The 18,579-nt window shown below is 40.2% G+C and overlaps 1 protein-coding gene across 1 annotated transcript in view; it reads right to left on the bottom strand.

The window, feature by feature from the left end:
* Window positions 1-1,384: 1,384 nt before the first annotated feature.
* Window positions 1,385-18,579, bottom strand: part of cep83 (centrosomal protein 83) — a 73,459-nt gene continuing 56,264 nt past the window's right edge. The window contains exons 10-16 of the mRNA XM_073066017.1: window positions 17,281-17,430; window positions 16,415-16,490; window positions 10,300-10,457; window positions 9,142-9,271; window positions 8,955-9,055; window positions 6,259-6,445; window positions 1,385-3,314 (exon numbers count right to left, since the gene is read on the bottom strand). Coding sequence (XP_072922118.1) covers window positions 3,213-3,314; window positions 6,259-6,445; window positions 8,955-9,055; window positions 9,142-9,271; window positions 10,300-10,457; window positions 16,415-16,490; window positions 17,281-17,430 — 904 coding nt within the window. The 3' untranslated portion in view covers window positions 1,385-3,212. The remainder of the gene's footprint in view (window positions 3,315-6,258; window positions 6,446-8,954; window positions 9,056-9,141; window positions 9,272-10,299; window positions 10,458-16,414; window positions 16,491-17,280; window positions 17,431-18,579) is intronic.

Genomic DNA, 18,579 nt, shown 5'->3' with positions numbered 1-18,579 from the left:
CATGCCTGAGTGACAGGTCTACCACTGAAGAATGGTCGTACAGGGTCATAGTCGGTGACCATAACAGGACAGGAAGACAACAGAAGGTTCGATGGCAACTGCATCACCTCTTGCTCTCACTCTCTCCGCCCAACGGTACACTAGCAACTACCTCGACCTAAACTAAACTGAACCAAACTCTGCACCATCGTAAGACTATTCATTTACTCCTAGACTTTGAAAGAGCTTGGTTTTGATTCCTATTTCCACACTTCTGTGTATATCATTGCTAACCTGTTTCATATATTTGCATATTTGCAAGTTCCAGACATTTTTGCATGTATTTTGCTGTTACCCTTGCGTTCTTATTCATCTCCTTCAGCGCTGCCATTGTGCTCTTGGTGTGATCCTTACAGGACGCCCACTCTTAGAGAAAGTAGCAACAATACTGAATTTCCTCCATTTGTAGACAATTTCTCTACTGTGGACTGAAGAACACTCAGGTCTTTAGAAATGCTTTCAGAGCCTTTTCCCACTTCATGCATCTCTACAATTCTTCTACAGTCCTCTGAGAAGTTGTTTTGATCAAGACATGGTACTCATGAGAAGAGCAGGCTGTCAGTAATCTGACTTTGTGTCTTTTTTTTAATAGGACAGGGCACCTGTACAATCCACACCTCCAATCTCATCTCATTGATTGGAACACCTGACTCCAAATAGCTTTTGCAGAAGGCATTACCCCAGAGTTACACAAACTTTTTTGAACCTGATTGTTTAAATGGCGTACTCAGTATTAACAAGTACATTTGTTTGTGTGTTATTAGCTTAGGCGGACTGTGTTTGTCTATTATTGTGACTTGGATGAAAATCTGACCACATTTTGAGTAATTAATGCAGAAAACCAGGTAATTGCAAAGGGTTCACAAACTTTTTCTTGCAACTGTATGGCTACAGGGCAAAATGTAGGCCTTTTGTTGTCCATGCTGATTGAAGACACCCAGTTAGAGTAAATCAGGGAGATATTTTGTCTTGCAAGCAAAAGACTTAGCAACTAAACTAAAAATTATTCAAACTTAGTCAGTTATGCTGCCACCAAGTCTGTCAACAGCTGTTTTATCATTAAATGGAGATAAAATTCCAAGAGTTTAAAGGTGAGCAACACACACAAAACACTGGAGGAACTCAGCAGGGCAGGTAGCATCTATGGAAAAGTACAGTCGACATTTTGGGCCAAAACATCGACTGCATTTTTTTCTATAGATGCTTCCTGGCCTGCTCTTTGCAACGTTCATTCATCCACTTTCTTGCAATGTCCAAACAACTTCAGTTAGAAAATGGCTTAGTGAGATTTGTAACTGGATGTGATCACCATTTAGAAGGCATATTCACGCATGTACACAGAACGAATCAGCAAAATGTTTATTTGGTATGTGATCAATAAAAACTTTGAAAAACCATTGTACTTTTAATCACATTAATAAAAAAGAAATCACATAAAAACCATCAGTTCATAAGTAATCACTTAATGACCAAAGAAAAACCATTTCAAAAATGTCAAATAGCTTAATGGAGTTTATTATAAATTAGCCATGCTTTGACAGATGTGTAACAATTAACTATAAACAAAATAAACAGTCAATAACTCAAATATTTGTTGACTCGACTGATCTTAGCAAGGGCTTTCTATAATATGGACCAATACAAACTGAATGCATCACAGATCTGGGTATGTGCTTCAAATCAAACTAATGCCGTTAGTAGCAGGACACTCAGTTCAATGGCTATGAAAAAATTAAAGCACAAGAACATTACAATGCTTAAATCTATATAACTCAAAATAAATGTTATGTTCTTTTGAATAAACTCTATAAATTTTTAACCTTATAAAGATGTTGGATTTACATTGTAGGCTTGAACCTCCTGCTCCAGCACCAGCTTACTGATATTGGCACAGTTTTCTGTTTTTGCATCATTGCTGTTGACATTTCATTGTGAAAGGGTGTGAAAGCACAACTTCTGAAACGTGGTTTCATTTTCCCTGCAGCTCACATAAGCCCGGGTGATTAACATCTGTTACTCTAGTTCACCCTTATTTTGTCCTCTTAACTCTTCCAGCTATTGCAACCCTCCTGATTTTAGAGCTGAAAACCTCTGTGTTAGATAAATTGCCTATAATACATTTTTGTAAAGGGAACAAAATCTAGGAAATAAATTGACCATAACTTTAAAGAGGAAGCAGATTGATATTTTATGTTAGGCATTCCGTCAGCTTTGATCAAGGCATTAATAAACCACAGCAAAGGAAGTTTATGAACAGAAGGCTATCTGTCCTTCCGCAGTCCATTTCACTCTTCAGTCAAATGTTGGTGGATCTACTCTTTAACTCTATACATTCTGTTATCAATGACTTTTGTGTGAAGCACTTCCAAAAGTTAGTGATTGGCATTGAGTGGTGATACTTTTACCATCGAAAAATAGCCAGGCCAATAACAGATTATTTAAGGACATATTTCCTACTGGAAACATCCAAAAACAGTTAAGTAATTGATAAAGTCAGATTATTCTTGCACTCAAGTATCTGGATATAGATGCCAGAACTTGGAAGTAAGTTGTGTCACCATTCTCAGAACTGGATGACACGTCTAGATTAAGGAACCAAAACTCCAGACTACAGAGGAACACCTAGTTGTCCATAAGATCATATGACATAGAGCAGAATTAGGCCACTCAGCCCATCAAGTCTGCTCTGCCATTCCATCATGGCCGATCCCACTCAATCCCATACAGCTGCCTTCTCACCATACCCTTTGATGCCCTGACTGATCAAGCATCTTTTCTGAACTTTCATACAACAAATTAGAAAATTTCAAAGCATATACCATTAGACTCCAAGGTCAATACTTGGTCAATTTTTTGAATGTATAAATGCAGAAATCACCTGAAGACAGCAAGATGGTTTTCTCATGAAATCATTCTAACGGAAAATGTCTACAGATTTGAAAGGTATTAGCTGAATAACAAATTATCCTGTCCACACTATCAAATCACAACTCTTCTCAAGGCACAATAAATTATATGCAAAGACATATGTGTCATATGTGTATTGTGTCATGTAAACCAATTTTACATAGACTTCTCAATACATATAATATTTAAATCACAGTTGTACAATAAATAGCACCAAATAACTGTTATTTGTCTTTTATGACTGAAATGCCTTATTCAAAAATCTGTCAATCAAGAGCTCCAAGTTCATGCAACTGCTGCTTTTGATTGGTCTCGAGTTCTTCCAGCCGCCTGCGAATCAAACTCAGCTCCTTTTGATGCTGCTCTTCCTTAATATTGAAGAAAGGCCACAACATTTTTAAAGGGTAATCAATGTTTAAAAGAAGCAGTTAATATTTTCCAAAGATAGTTTTTTTCAAGCTTTTTAAAAATTATGCACTATATAATAATCTAAATGATAATCTAATTAAAATCAGTACTGAAAAATTACTCTTTCATTCATATTTCTACCTCAAAGCAATCAAAATGCCAAACTGACAACCAAGGACCTTTCTGGGATGCCCATTTTACTAATAGTCATCTTAATGTTTACGGTTGGGTTCAACAGATCCTGGTTCACAAGGGCACAAAGGGAGTTGGTGCAAAGTTAAGTGATTTTTAGAATACATCTCACGATGTTCTGAACACATCATCAGTGATATAACCTGGGGTCATTGAGGGTTTCAGGTCTTTTAACAACTGGCACCCTCATCCAGTTACACTGACTTAAAGATCATCTGCTATTCAAGGACTTAAACTCTATTATAGTGTATTTCATATCATTTTACATTATCTGAAAGTGTTTTACAGCCAATGAAGAATTTTCTGAAGCCTTAACACCATTATAATGTTGAAAATTAATTTTAGGTTAACTGATTTTATATTTTTGTTAAGTTATTAAAATAATTTATTTAAATTATTAAGAATCAATAAGAGGAGAGTGTGCAGTGGGAATACTACGATCACACTGAACAACCACAAAGTACTCTTGTAGAACTGGCAAAATTAGTGATTAGTCTGAAATCCAATAAATGCCCAGGACATGAAGCTTGCATCTCAGGATTTTGAGAGAAGAGACACTGACACTGAGATAGAGACACTGGTTGTACAGGTTACCATCATCCAAAGAGTTATATAATCTAAAATTGTTCCTGGAGATTGGAAGGTAGCAAACATTATTCCACTGTGTAAGAAAGGAGGGAAAAATAAAACAAGCAACTACAGAGTGATAAGGAAGCCTGACATCAATAATTGTGGAAGAAATAGTCTTTACTGTGTGGAATGAGCTTCCAGTAGAAGTGGTAGAGGCAGGTTTGGTATTGTCATTTAAAGCAAAATTGGATAGGTATATGGACAGGAAAGGAATGGAGGGTTATGGGCTGAGTGCGGGTCAGTGGGATTAGGTGAGAGTAAGCGTTTTGCACGGACTAGAAGGACCGAGATGGCCCGTTTCCGTGCTGTAATTGTTATATGGTTATATATGGTTACTGTGAAGTAAATGGTAACATGACACTTAGAAAGTAACAGGAGTGGGAAGAGTTAACGTGGATTTAGAAAAGAAAATCATATTTAAGGTCAGAGGTTTTTTTGAAGTTGTGGTAAGTGGAACCAGTGGAAATGGACATCAATAAAGCCTTTATTGATGTGTTGAAGAGGAGATTGTTAAACAAAATTTTTTTTTTAAAGGCGATGGGGTAATACATGAGCACGGACAGAAAACAATAGAAATGAATCGGTAACATTGTCAGGCAGGGAAGAAGAGAGGGAAGATGTGAGTAATGGAGTGTGCCTAGGAGTCATGATGATGGTCCAGCTGTTTGCAATCTGTATCAATGATTACATGTGTTAATTGTAAATAATTCAAAACATGCTGAAGATACAAAGCTGGGTGGCACTGTGGCTTGTGAGGGGGATGTAAACAGCTTCAAGGAATATAAACTGTCTAAGTGAATAAACTGAGCAGATGACAGGTGGAATATACTGAGGAAAAATAGAGGAGTGGAGCACTAAAAGATGTTGGTGTTTCAGTGGGACATGGGTGCCTCTGTTCACAAATACACAGTGTATATGCAGGTACTAAATTACAAATTCCAAAATTCTTATGGAGCTTGATAAGCTACATGCAAGAATAGTATTTCTCCAGTGGGATGTAGGGGTCACAGTCTCAATAAAATAGCTTAGCCATTCAGTACCAAGATGAAGACAAACATCTTAATCCAGAGAGAAACTTTGGAATTCTGGAGAGAGGATCAATACAGTGTTAGATTTTTGGATACAAATTAGAAGAATTGAGAGATATGGGCTTTGAATAGGAAAGTGGCTGACTTAAACAATAAGCTGTGATTTTACTGTATGACAAAGAAGGTGTAAGGAGCTGAATACTCCAATTCTGTTCAATGCCCTTTAGTTCCAGTTGCTGCTAAAGGAATATTTGCATTTATAGTGCATACCTCACAAATACAGACACTTCACAACTGAGGAATAACACCTACAGTAAATTGTGACTATTATTGAATGGTGGAGCAGCTTAAGAACTAAATAACAAATATGACTTGTAGTGTAATTCCATTAAGAACTCCAAATGCTACCTTCGTATCTTTTATAAAAATTAACCTCATACTTAAATTTCACAACTGAACAAACATTACAAAACACTTGAAGATATTTTTAAACTTCTGCTGCCTTCTGCAGAAAACTACAGAGAAAGCTGGGTTTAATTCTTGGAATACATCTCTTAAGTTACAGTAAAATAGTTTCTCTTCTTCCTTTCTCTCAACATCTTGGAAACATTGACTTAATTATCACTTAACCATCTAAATTTCAAAAATTCAACTCTGCCTTTTGTAGATTCTCCTGTGATTTAACTTGAAGTCCACATATTTCTGGTAATTTGACATTTTACTCATTCCAAGCCTAGTGTATCCTTCCTAAGCTAGTCAGTGTTCCATGTCTACTTCTAACATTTTAGTGTTCCAGATATAATCCCCCCCATTCCATTTATCTTTTTAAATTATTCTCAGAACAGTCCACCATATTTTAACAATATGGTTGAACAATAAACTTGAACTCTAAGTTTCTTTGGACCTTCAATATTTCTAGCTTTACATGATTTCTGAAGTAGTCTGTCCCCTTTAGATCCATATTGAAAGGGCTCATATTTGGAATTGAACAAAACCACAACATAAAATTTTCAGTGGATTAAAAGCATTTATTGATTTCACTAAATTTTAGTACCTGAATGTTTCCGAAGGTTGTGTCATTGCTTTGCATCAAGGTAGGTGGTAGAAAATTGACCGAATTGCCCCGACTATTAGATGAAAAGTTTGCTCCCAAAATGAGACTTCGGAATTCATTGTGTCGTCGCTGTAAATCTTTTAACCTCTTCTGAAGTCTAGTATGATTTTCATAGGGAACATTTTGCCTAGAAAAAGAGACAATTCACAAGTTACATATAACACAGATCAGCACAACACAGGAACAGGCCCATAAGCCCACAACATCTATGCCAAAATTAATAGTGAATTAAACTAAATCTCTTCTGCCTGTTTGTAATCCATATCCCTCCATATTCATGTCTTGAACAGTCTCTTAAACACCACTAATGTAATGACCATCATAAACACCACAATCATTCAATAGTTACATCAAACAAATTACTGCCTCTTGCGCTTCTTTCATACTTACATTATACTGTCAGTACTGTGACTTGCTATGGTTACATGGAATTATGAAATTTAGCAGTTATTCTGATGGATATTATATTATTTTAAACTTCTGAGCATTATTTATTCCACTGATACTTTATGATTATTGAGGCATGCAGGGAGGACCTGAGCCAGGTTCTTTTATACAACATAAAAGCAGGTTTGGATAGGTTGTCTCAAGCCTGCTCTGCCAGATTGATGAGATTGTGGTCTATATTCTACATCAGTTTCATATTCTTAACTTATCCATCCAGTCCTGGATTCCATAAAATTTCTGACTTACCTTTGAACTATACATATGGTCTGGACATTCATTTAGGTGCTTTGAGTAGAGAATTCCAAAGATCTACAACCTCAAAGGTCCTCATTTGGGTGAGGATTTCCACTTCCCCCCCTTTTAATCCTAAATAATAAGTTCCTTAGCCAGAGTCAAAGAAACTTCATTCTGGATCATTCAGCCAGGGCAAAAAGCATCTATCCCAACAAGTTCTCAAGAATTTGAATGCTTCAATCAGATTAATTATCATACTTATATTTTGAATTTGGGAGATTATTCACTAAAACATTAAAAAATTTAATCAAATCAAAATTTGGTGTAACTACCCATTGCCTTTAAAACTGCATCAATTTTCTTAGCTACACTGTTGTGCAGTTTTATAGAAAAATTGGCTCGTAGGTTATTCCAAGCATCTTGGAGAACTTTCCACAGTTCTTCTGAAGATTTTGGCTGTCCTGCTTGCTTCTGTCTCTCAAGGTAATCCCAGACGGCCTCAATAATGTCATGATCAAGGCTCGGTGGAGGCCATAACATCTGTTGCAGAACTCCTTGTTCTTTTCGCTAAAGTTAGTTCTTCATAACCTTGGCTGTGTGTTCGGGGGTCACTGTTCTCCTGCAGAATGAAGTTCGAACCCATCAGATGCCTCTCTGATGGTATTGCAGATTCACATCCATCATGCTTGTACTTCTCACCATTGAGAATTCCATTAACTCTGACCAGATCACCAACTTCATTTGCAGATATGCAGCCCCAAATCTGCAGGGAAATTATGCTGCGCTTCACTGCTTTCTGCAGACATTCATCCAAGTAGCATTCTTCATCTCTTCCACGACATTTTAAATTTTGACTCATTAGTCTGGAGCACTTGCTGCTATTGTTCAGCACTCCAAGTTCAAGAATAGCTTTTTAACAGCAACTCTTCCATGATTACCACTTCCGCCAAGAAAAGTCTCCAAACTGTTGAGGGGTGCACTTGGATTTCAGTGGTTTCTGTCAGCTCAGAGCTGATAGCAAAGCTGGACTTCTGATTTAGCAGGAGTGTCAGTTTGATGCACCTGCATATCTCATCTTCTGCACTCAGTTTTCATGGCCATTCAGTTCCTCTGAAGTAGTTTATTAGTGCTTCTTCAGAACAGCTTGGACAGCACGTCTTGAAACTCCTGTATGCCACAAAATTTCTGTTTGGGAGAGACCTCGCAGATGCAGGATGACTTACTACTATGCTCAGTTTTGGCTTGGTGTAAGAATTGATGGTTTGAAGGTTAAACTGTTACATCTGCCAAACTCCCGCCTTTTGGCTTGGTTGTTTCCCAGTTTGATTCCTTCTACAGCCGTTTCTGTTTCAGTTAATCAGTTTAGTTCATTCAACTCATTGCGTCATTGATCATTAGCACCTTTTTATCTTTGCTTAATTGTGCACTAGGTTATATACCTACAAAGCAATCAAGTTTTTATTTGAAAAGTGATCTACTACTTGTGCTACTATGTGCTACACTTTTTAACAAAATACAAAAAAAATCTCTATAATATTAAATGTTTTGAGAAATGATTGTTTGGACATCTAAAATTTGCTCTTTTCTACTGACACTAATGCAGAGGTCAAACAATAAAATTCTAAAAAAAAGCTTTACAATAAAAAGAATTCTAGGGTGCCTAAAACTTCTGCACAGTACTGTACTTCTCACAATTGGTTTCTGAATTAATGAATTCTTCCCCTCCCACCACCCTGAACATATTGGGAAAAGTGGAGTTTTATAGACTTTTTTATACTAAAATCAGGAGTTAGGCAACAAGATTTTTGATGAGTAAGAATATCAGAAAACTGTGGAGCTAAGGTGCACATCAGACAAGAACGTTGGAGCAGGTTTGGTATGCTGAGTGAGTTGCCGCATTCCTCTCAGAGGAACTACGTGGAATTAAATGACAGTAATAATAGATTCCCACTCACTTATATGTGCGATTCTCAATTTCTAGCTCTTCTTTTTTTGCTTCCAGCAGTTGTACCTTTTCCTGTAACCGTTTCTGCTTACTTTCATTCAATGTTTTCCTCTGTCAAAACAGAAGCAGAGAAGACAGAATTTCTAATGGCAAGTTAGATTGCAATGAACTAGTCTCAGTAAATTAAAGGAGGAGACCTTCTTCTGAGCTACAGCTGCACGCTGCAGTCGTTCTTTGGCCTGGCAGTACTTCTCCTCCAGTTCTGCATTCCGACTCTGCAGCTTATGCCTCTCTTCCAACCACTCAGCATGCCTGTCATCCACCAGTCTGCAAAACAGAAGACAGGTGACCCAGCAGTCTTGGGGATTCTCAAGCAAAATTTGCAAAATCAATCTTTGAAGAACATCAACTGTATTAGAGAACTGATCTTATTGCTATCCTATTCGAAATGCTTTATCTATGCATTGTGTAAGTTACTATGAGAGTTAGAATGAGGAGATAATATGGGCAGGAAATAACAAAGTTAACAAGAATAATCCTGCAAATCAAAGGGTTAATGTACAAGGAGTGTTTGATGAGCCTATATTCACAGGAGTTAGAAGAATAAGGGGGATCTCAATGAAATCGACCAAATATTGAAAGGCCTCTTGGATGTGAAGTGGATCTTTCCTATAGTGGGTGAATCTAGAACCAGAGGGCAAAGCCTGAGAATACAAGGATGTCCCTTTAGAACAGAGATGAGGAGGAATTTCTTTAGCCAGAGGTTGGTGAATCTGTGGAATTCATATCCACAGACAGATGTGGAAGCCAAATAATTGGGTATATTTAAAGTTGACATTGTTATTTTCTTGATTAGTACCGTAAGTGTATCAAAGGTTACAGGGAGAAGCAAGAGGATGAGATTGAGAGGAATAATAAATCTGCCTTGATGGAATGGTGAAACAGATTCATTGGGCCAAATAGCCTAATTCTGCTCCTGTTTCCTATAGTCTATTCTGTCTACAATAACATTCCAAAGAATTAGAAGATTCAGAATAATTAAGATGTAGTCCTACTCCTATTGGCAAATATTAATCCTTCCAAAATCATCCTAAAAGTAAGAATAACTTAGAAATCACAATAATTAAACAGTTCTAATCCAACTTAATGTAACGTGGGACAATAACTGAGTGAATGGTAGCAGTAAAGTAATTATTTTCTGTTTTCAGACACAGCCAGAACAAAATTTCTGGCATGAACTAAGATTACCCAGATTCTTGAGTTCCACATTTACTACAAAGAAATGGGGAACTTATCAAGCGGAACAGCTAAAATGCTGCTACTAAAATTATTCTAACTGAAAAAGACGCAATTACTTCTCAGCTTCCTGCTGTGCTCGTTCTGCTTTGCTTCTTCCATCTCGCACTTCCTCCTTTAAGCGATCAAGCATTTCTCGTAGCTTTCTATTGTTCTCCAGTAAATCGTTTTCCGACTGTGACACAGTGTTAAACTGGATCTGTAGTTCATTGATTTGCTTCAGTTGGGAGTTTGGGAGTGGTGACAGGAAAGCAAGGTCAAAATATGGAAAAGGAAAATCAAAATTTAGTTCCCATTGAAAGTCAGGTTTCATTTTATGTGCATCTTGCCAATTCGTACACAGAGCTTGAAATTCAATTTCTTTATCTTACGATCATTGGAGTTTTTAAAACCAACATAAGCAATACAAATAATTCTCAACATAAAGTTTACAATCTAGGTTAAAAAGTGCCATGAAAACCAGTTGGTGCGGGCAGCGGAGTGGGAGTTTAGAGTGCTCGTGATCGAAAGACGACTGGAGATCGGAGGATCAGCCGTTGTAGGTAGGCCGAGACCCTTGGACCTACCTGGAGAGTACCTGAGGATGAAGGTAAAGTTGCGCGGGCTTTAAAAAGCGGCCCACTTTCAGGAGCGGGCAGTGGAGTGCGCAGGAGCAGAGTGCTGGGCTTTGGCTCAGCGGGCTTCGGCACAAGAGGACTTCGGCAAGAAGAAATCAGTGAGCCTGAGTACGTGCTTTTCATTTATTCTGACTAATCTGGGATCAGGTAATGGGGGAGATGGTTAGAGCAGTGGTGTACTCCGTATGCAGTATGTGGGAGGTCAGGGTCAACACAGTTGTCCCTGATGACCACACCTGCAATAGGTGCATCCAGCTGCAGCTCCTATCAGACCGAGTTAGGGAATTGGAGCAGGAGCTGGATGAACTACGGATCATTTGGGAGGCAGAGGCAGAGATAGATAAGAGTTATTGGGAGGTAGTCACACCGAAAAGACAGGAGGTAGGCAAATGGGTGACAGTCAAGAGAGGCAGGGGGAACAGACAGGGAGAGAAGAGCACCCCTATGGCCGTTCCCATCAAAAATAAGTATACCGTTTTGGATACTGTTGGTGGGAATGACCTACCAGGAACAAGCTGCAGTGGTCCTGTCTCTGGCACTGAGGTTGGACCCTCGACTAGGAAGGGGAGGAGGGAAGAGAAGAGAGTGGTATTGATAGGGGATTCTATAGTCAGGGGGGCAGATAGGAGATTTTGTGGGGAAGATCGGGAGTCTCGGATGGTATGTTGCTTCCCTGGTGCCGGGGCCCAAGACATCTCAGATCGGGTGCAGGTTATTCTCGAGAGGGAGGGCAAGAATCCAGATGTTGTGGTCCATGTAGGGACCAATGACGTGGGTAGGATGAGTGAGGGGGTCCTGCGTAGGGAGTTCAGGGAGTTAGGTGCGAAGCTGAAGAGCAGGACCTCCAGGGTAACAATCTCAGGATTGCTACCTGTGCCACGTGCGAGTGAGGCAAGGAACAGAAAGATTATAAAGATTAATACGTGGCTGAGAGGATGGTGCAGGAGGGAGGGCTTCAGGCTTGTAAATAATTGGGCTTTGTTCCAGGGAAGGTGGGATCTGTTCCGACGGGACGGTTTACACCTGAACTGGAGCGGTACTAACATTCTTGCAGGGAAGTTTGCTAGTGCTTCTTGGGGGGGGGGGGGGGGGGGGTCTAAACTAAATTTGCAGGGGGCGGGAATCCAGAATGTGAGAGAGGATAGCGAGAGGAAGAATAAAGGACAGGTGGGGACTACACGGTTCCGGAATATTAAGTATGTAGTAGAGAAAGGTGAGGCAGAACAAGTGATAAGGAGGACACATGTACAGAGGGATGGTCTGACGGAACATGGAGTTAAATGTGTTGAAAGAATAAGTAAATTTAGGAAGGACAACAAAATTCTAGGGGCATATAGCCCGATGGGAGTTCGGGGAGCTGGGTTAAGCACAATAGGCAGCGATTCAAACAGAGAGAGGAGAAATGGGCTAAAAATTCTATATCTGAATGCACGGTGTCAGAAATAAGGCGGATGAGTTTGAAGCCCAGGTGCCAATGGGTAACCATGATGTTGTTGGGATAACGGAGACATGGCTGCAGGGAGATCAGACCTGGGAAATGAATGTACAAGGGTATACGTGCTATTGTAGGGACAGAAATGTGGGCAGAGGGGGTGGGGTGGCCCTGTTGGTGAGGAATGAGATTCAGTCCTTTGCAAGGGGGGACATAGGGTCAGGAGAAGTAGAGTCTGTGTGGATAGAACTGAGGAACAGTAAGGGCAAAAGGACCCAAATGGGTGTTGTCTACAGGCCACCAAACAGTAGCATGGATATTGGGTGCAAGTTGAATAGGGAGTTCACATTGGCATGTGGCAAAGGTAATGTCGCAGTAGTTATGGGGGATTTCAACAGGCAGGTGAACTGGGAGAATCAGGTTGGTGCTGGACCACAGGATAGGGAGTTTGTAGAGTGTCTACGGGATGCATTCTTGGAACAGCTTGTACGAGAGCCGACCAGGGACAAGACTATTCTGGATTTAGTGTTATGTAATGAACAGGATTTGATAAGCAATCTTGCAGTAAAGGAGCCATTAGGAGGTAGTGATCATAATATGATAAGTTTTTATCTGCAATTTGAGAAGGATAAGGGCAGCTCGGAGGTGTCAGTGTTGCAGTTGAACAGGGGAAACTATGGAGCCATGAGGGAGGAGCTGGCCAAAGTTGACTGGATGGATAGCCTAGCAGAAAAGACAGTGGAACAGCAATGGCAGGTATTCTTGGGAATAATGCACAAGGTGCAAAATCAGTTCATCCCCCAGAGAAGGAAGGATTCAAAGGGGGGAAAGGGGCCACAGTGGTTGACAAAGGAAGTCAGAGATTGCATAGCATTAAAAAAAAGGAAGTATGACAGAGCTAAGGTGAGTGGGAGGACAGATGATTGGGAAGTTTTTAAGGAACAACAGAACTTAACTAAAAAGGCAATACGGGGAGAAAAAATGAGGTACGAACGCAAGCTAGCCAGGAATATAAAGGAAGATAGCAAAAGCTTTTTTTTTTAAAAAGGTATGTGAAGAGAAAGAAGGTAGTTAAGAACAATGTTGGGCCCTTGAAGAATGAATTGGGTGAAATTGTTATGGGAAACAGAGAAATGGCAGAAGAATTTACTGAGTACTTTAGATCTGTTTTCACTAAGGAAGACACAAGCAATCTCCCAGATGTATGGATGGGCCAAGGACATAGGGTAACAGAGGAAATGAAACAGATTGACATGAAACAGTTCGCTGATGACACGGCCATAGTGGGGTGTGTCAGGAATGGACAGGAGGAAGAGTATAGGAAACTGATACAGGACTTTGTGATATGGTGCAACTCAAACTACCTGCGTCTCAATATCACCAAGACCAAGGAGATGGTGGCGGACTTTAGGAGATCTAGGCCTCATATGGAGCCAGTGATCATTAATGGAGAATGTGTGGAGCAGGTTAAGACCTACAAGTATCTGGGAGTACAGTTAGACGAGAAGCTAGACTGGACTGCCAACACAGATGCCTTGTGCAGGAAGGCACAGAGTCGACTGTACTTCCTTAGAAGGTTGGCGTCATTCAATGTTTGTAGTGAGATGCTGAAGATGTTCTATAGGTCAGTTGTGGAGAGCGCCCTCTTCTTTGTGGTGGCGTGTTGGGGAGGCAGCATTAAGAAGAGGGACGCCTCACGTCTTAATAAGCTGGTAAGGAAGGCGGGCTCTGTCGTGGGCAAAGTACTGGAGAGTATAACATCAGTAGCAGAGCGAAGGGCGCTGAGTAGGCTACGGTCAATTATGGAAAACCCTGAACATCCTCTACATAGCACCATCCAGAGACAGAGAAGCAGTTTCAGCGACAGGTTGCTATCGATGCAATGCTCCTCAGACAGGATGAAGAGATCAATACTCCCCAATGCCATTCGGCTTTACAATTCAACCGCCAGGAGTAAAATATGTTAAAGTGCCGGGATTAGGACTCAATGTATTTAAGTAAACTACTTAAGAACTTTTTAAATGCTATTATTAATGCTTTTTGAGATAGTGATTTAGATGCATATCATATTTTTTTACTGTGTTAAGTATTGTATGTAATTAGTTTTGCTACAATAAGTGTATGGGACATTGGAAAAAATGTTGAATTTCCCCATGGGGATGAATAAAGTATCTATCTATCTATCTATTAGGAAGGAAATGGTGATGAGAAGACTGATGGGACTGAAGGCTGACAAATCCCCAGGTCCAGATGGTCTGCATCCTAGGGTACTAAAGGAGGTGGCCCTGGAAATTGCAGATGCATTGGTAATCATTTTCCAATGTTCCTTAGATTCAGGATCAGTTCCTGAGGATTGGAGAAAGGCTAATGTTATCCCACTTTTTAAGAAAGGAGGGAGGGAGAAAACAGAGAACTATCGACCTGTCAGCCTGACATCGGTGGTGGGGAAGATGCTAGAGTCCATTATTAAGGATGAAATAGTGGCATATCTAGATAGCAGTGATAGGATTGGGCCGAGCCAGCATGGATTTACCAAGGGTAAATCATGCTTGACTAATCTGTTGGAGTTTTTCGAGGATGTAACCAGGAAGTTAGACGGGGGTGATCCAGTGGATGTAGTGTACCTCGATTTTCAGAAGGCATTTGATAAGGTCCCACATAGGAGATTGGTGGGTAAAATCAAAGCTCAGGGCATCGGGGGGGAAGACATTGACATGGATAGAAAACTGATTGGCAGATAGAAAGCAAAGGGTAGCGGTGAATGGGTGTTTCTCGGAATGGCAGGTGGTGACTAGTGGGGTGCCACAGGGCTCGGTATTGGGACCACTGCTGTTTACAATTTACGTCAATGATTTAGATGAAGGCATTGAGAATAACATCAGCAAATTTGCTGATGATACTAAGCTGGGTGGCAGTGTGACATGTGATGAGGATGTTAGGAGAATTCAGGGTGACTTGGATAGGCTGGGTGAGTGGGCAGATACTTGGCAGATGACGTTTAATGTGAATAAGTGTGAGGTTATCCACTTTGGGAGTAAGAACAGGAAAGCAGATTATTATCTGAATGGTGTAGAGTTAGGTAAGGGAGAAATACAAAGAGATCTAGGAGTCCTTGTTCATCAGTCACTGAAGGTGAATGAGCAATTGCAGTAGGCAGTGAAGAAGGCTAATGGAATGTTGGCCTTTATTACAAAGGGAATTGAGTACAAGAGCAAGGAAATCCTCTTGCATTTGTACAGAGCCCTGGTGAGACCACACCTGGAGTATTGTGTACAGTTTTGGTCTCCAGGGTTAAGGAAGGACATCCTGGCTGTAGAGGAAGTGCAGCGTAGATTCACGAGGTTAATTCCTGGGATGTCTGGACTGTCTCACGCAGAGAGGTTAGAGAGACTGGGCTTGTACACGCTGGAATTAAGGAGATTGAGAGGGGATCTGATTGAAACATATAAGATTATTAAGGGATTGGACAAGATAGAGGCAGGAAATATGTTCCAGATGCTGGGAGAGTCCAGTACCAGAGGGCATGGTTTGAGAATAAGGGGTAGGTCATTTAGGACAGAGTTAAGGAAAAACTTCTTCTCCCAGAGAGTTGTGGGGGTCTGGAATGCACTGCCTCGGAAGGCAGTGGAGGCCAATTCTCTGGATGCTTTCAAGAAGGAGCTAGATAGGTATCTTATGGATAGGGGAATCAAGGGATACGGGGACAAGGCAGGAACTGGGTATTGATAGTAGATGATCAGCCATGATCTCAAAATGGTGGTGCAGGCTCGAAGGGCCGAATGGTCTACTTCTGCACCTATTGTCTATTGAAATCAGCATTATTGTAACTGAAAAATAAACGATTGTTCAAAGTAGTTTAAATGCTCTGAGAATTTTGTATTATAGTAGCTTAAAAGTAGGTTATATCATAATTTATATCAGCTTTTTTTCCATAATTTCTAAAGAGAATGGAAATATGCATGATACTTTAAAAATACAATCACAAAGGAATTTTTGGGGACAAATAGAATTTGGAGACATTTAGAGGAATTCAGTTTGCTGCAAAAGTATAGTAGATGCATTGTACTGCAATGCACAGCTCTCTGATTACAAGAGAATGCTTTCAAAAAACAGGTAATAAGGTACCTGAATTAGTTCATCACTGTCATTCTTTTCTTTCTCAAGTTCACTGATCCGATGTATGTGTTGTTGAAGTTTCGACCTGAAGCATGAAGTAATAGCAAACAGGCATCAAAATTTACAATCTGCTGGTCCTTTCTGTACAAGTCCAGTAAGCAAAAACACAGTGAATCACATTGCTGAAGTTTACTCCTGCCTGTCTCTTCACTTCTCTAGAACCTTCTACCTCTGAACTTTTCATTTTGTTCCACCATTCCCAGCTCAGTTTTAAATTTTTTTCCCCAAATTTGGCAATCTACATCCCATGCCAAGTCTCTCACTCAGCAAACTGCTTTCATCCCTCAGCTTCTCCAACATATATTTTCTCATCCTTAGAATTCAGCTTCTATTTCATCTTATTGCACTCTTTCCAAAGGTTACTAACACCCTCAATCAGTCCCTCCATACAAATTTGCCTATGATTTGACACGGCTATCTCATGAGAACATAAGGACTCTTTCTCTATACCAGTTACAAATAAGGCCTTCATAATAATTTCCTTGCATTCCTTCCCTCACAAGTTCTAAGCCTACTTTTCCTTCTGTGACTGTACTTGAAGGAAGTTCTGTACCCCAAGTCACTTACAATACCATTTGCAAATTCCCGGTTCTCCAAGGAATGCTATTCTAGGAAAATGTGCATTTTTAGGCTGGGTCAAAAATAGGTGCTTAATGATAAACATTTAATATAGGGAAGATATTATTCAGCCTTGACATTTCCCACAACAATTTAAAAAATTGTAATCTGTTATAAAATGGGTGAGGCATTTTCAGACATCAGTGAGACCTGTGGAAAATAAAATGTATTTCAAACTTCGGTGCTCCAGTTCAAACCTGAGATTCAAGATCTCCCTCTTGGCTGCCTCCTCTTCTAAATGCACAGCATGTATTTTTTCTCCCAGGTGTTCCTTTTCAGCCTGCCATGTTATACCCTGTTCGGCCTTCAGTCTCTCCAGGTCAGCAACTTTATTTTCCAGTTCCAATCTTTGAGTAAATAAATATTTCAATTAATTACTTTTCAATAAGGAAAAACTTACAAGACGACCAGTGTTCAAGTAAAGACCTCATGGATGAAATTTGACATAGGTGAGAAAAAAATAAACAATATCACTTTGTTCCATTGACACTGGATTCCACTGATCTCAATGAAAGTGTTGGGCATAAGAAGTAATGCAAGCAGCAAATGCCATTACATCACATAACATTGGTGGATACCTTAAAGTAACTTCATCCCTTCTCTCTCTCTCTTTAGGGTGATGACTAGTGAAGATTGTTTAGAAAAATTAGCTCAATGTGATTTTTTTAAAATTCTGTTGAAGAAATAATAAGATGCATTTGTATAGTATCACAAGGTGTCTCCAAGCTCTTTGTCTCCAACGGGTGACTTTAAAACTATGGTTACTTTTATTGAAAAGGCAAACTTGGTTATACATACAAATGACTATTGTTATGATCCCAGCCCCCTCCTTTGTGAGAATCGCCAGAGCCCTAGTGAAGGGGGTGTCAATGACCCAAGAGAAGAGAGAGATACGTGCGGTGTCCCTCGTTTCACGGCGAGGCAAAGCTGGCGACTGTGGTCATTGTCTCATGGAGACACCTTTGTGAATTGGGAACTGTACTACGTGTATACCCTCAGGGCAACGTGGGTGGAGAGATGGAGAGAGATTGCATCATCCCAACCTGATTGACATCTGAGACCCCGTGAGTTCAGATAAAAGAGGGGTTGTAAAGACGGCCCCCCAGACGCACCAGAAGACACGCTAGAAATCCTGTGACAGCGTTTAATAGCGACAGCCCGTGGTGGGATTCGTGTGCGTCTTTTCCTTGCCTGGGATTGGCGACCTCACCACGAAAGAACGGCTTAGCTACAGGGGAGGCCACAAGTGAGCATCCATTCCCCAACGAGACTCCGACGAATCGAACTCCTAAAGGTTGGAAAAACCCGCCGGGTAACTGTTTCATTTAATCTCTATCTCTCTCTAACAAAGTGCACCAACGCGACACCACAAAAGACGGCAGCTGGTGGAACTGCAGTGACCGCAAGAGACTTTCAGATATACAGCGGACAATATATACATTACCCCTAGACAACGATAGAGTTTATTTCTTATTGGTTATTACTATACCTGCGCT

The sequence above is a fragment of the Hemitrygon akajei genome, chromosome 14 (assembly GCF_048418815.1).
Source record: "Hemitrygon akajei chromosome 14, sHemAka1.3, whole genome shotgun sequence".
In the NCBI taxonomy this organism is placed as follows: domain Eukaryota; kingdom Metazoa; phylum Chordata; class Chondrichthyes; order Myliobatiformes; family Dasyatidae; genus Hemitrygon; species Hemitrygon akajei.
This window is presented reverse-complemented; position numbering and strand designations above follow the sequence as displayed.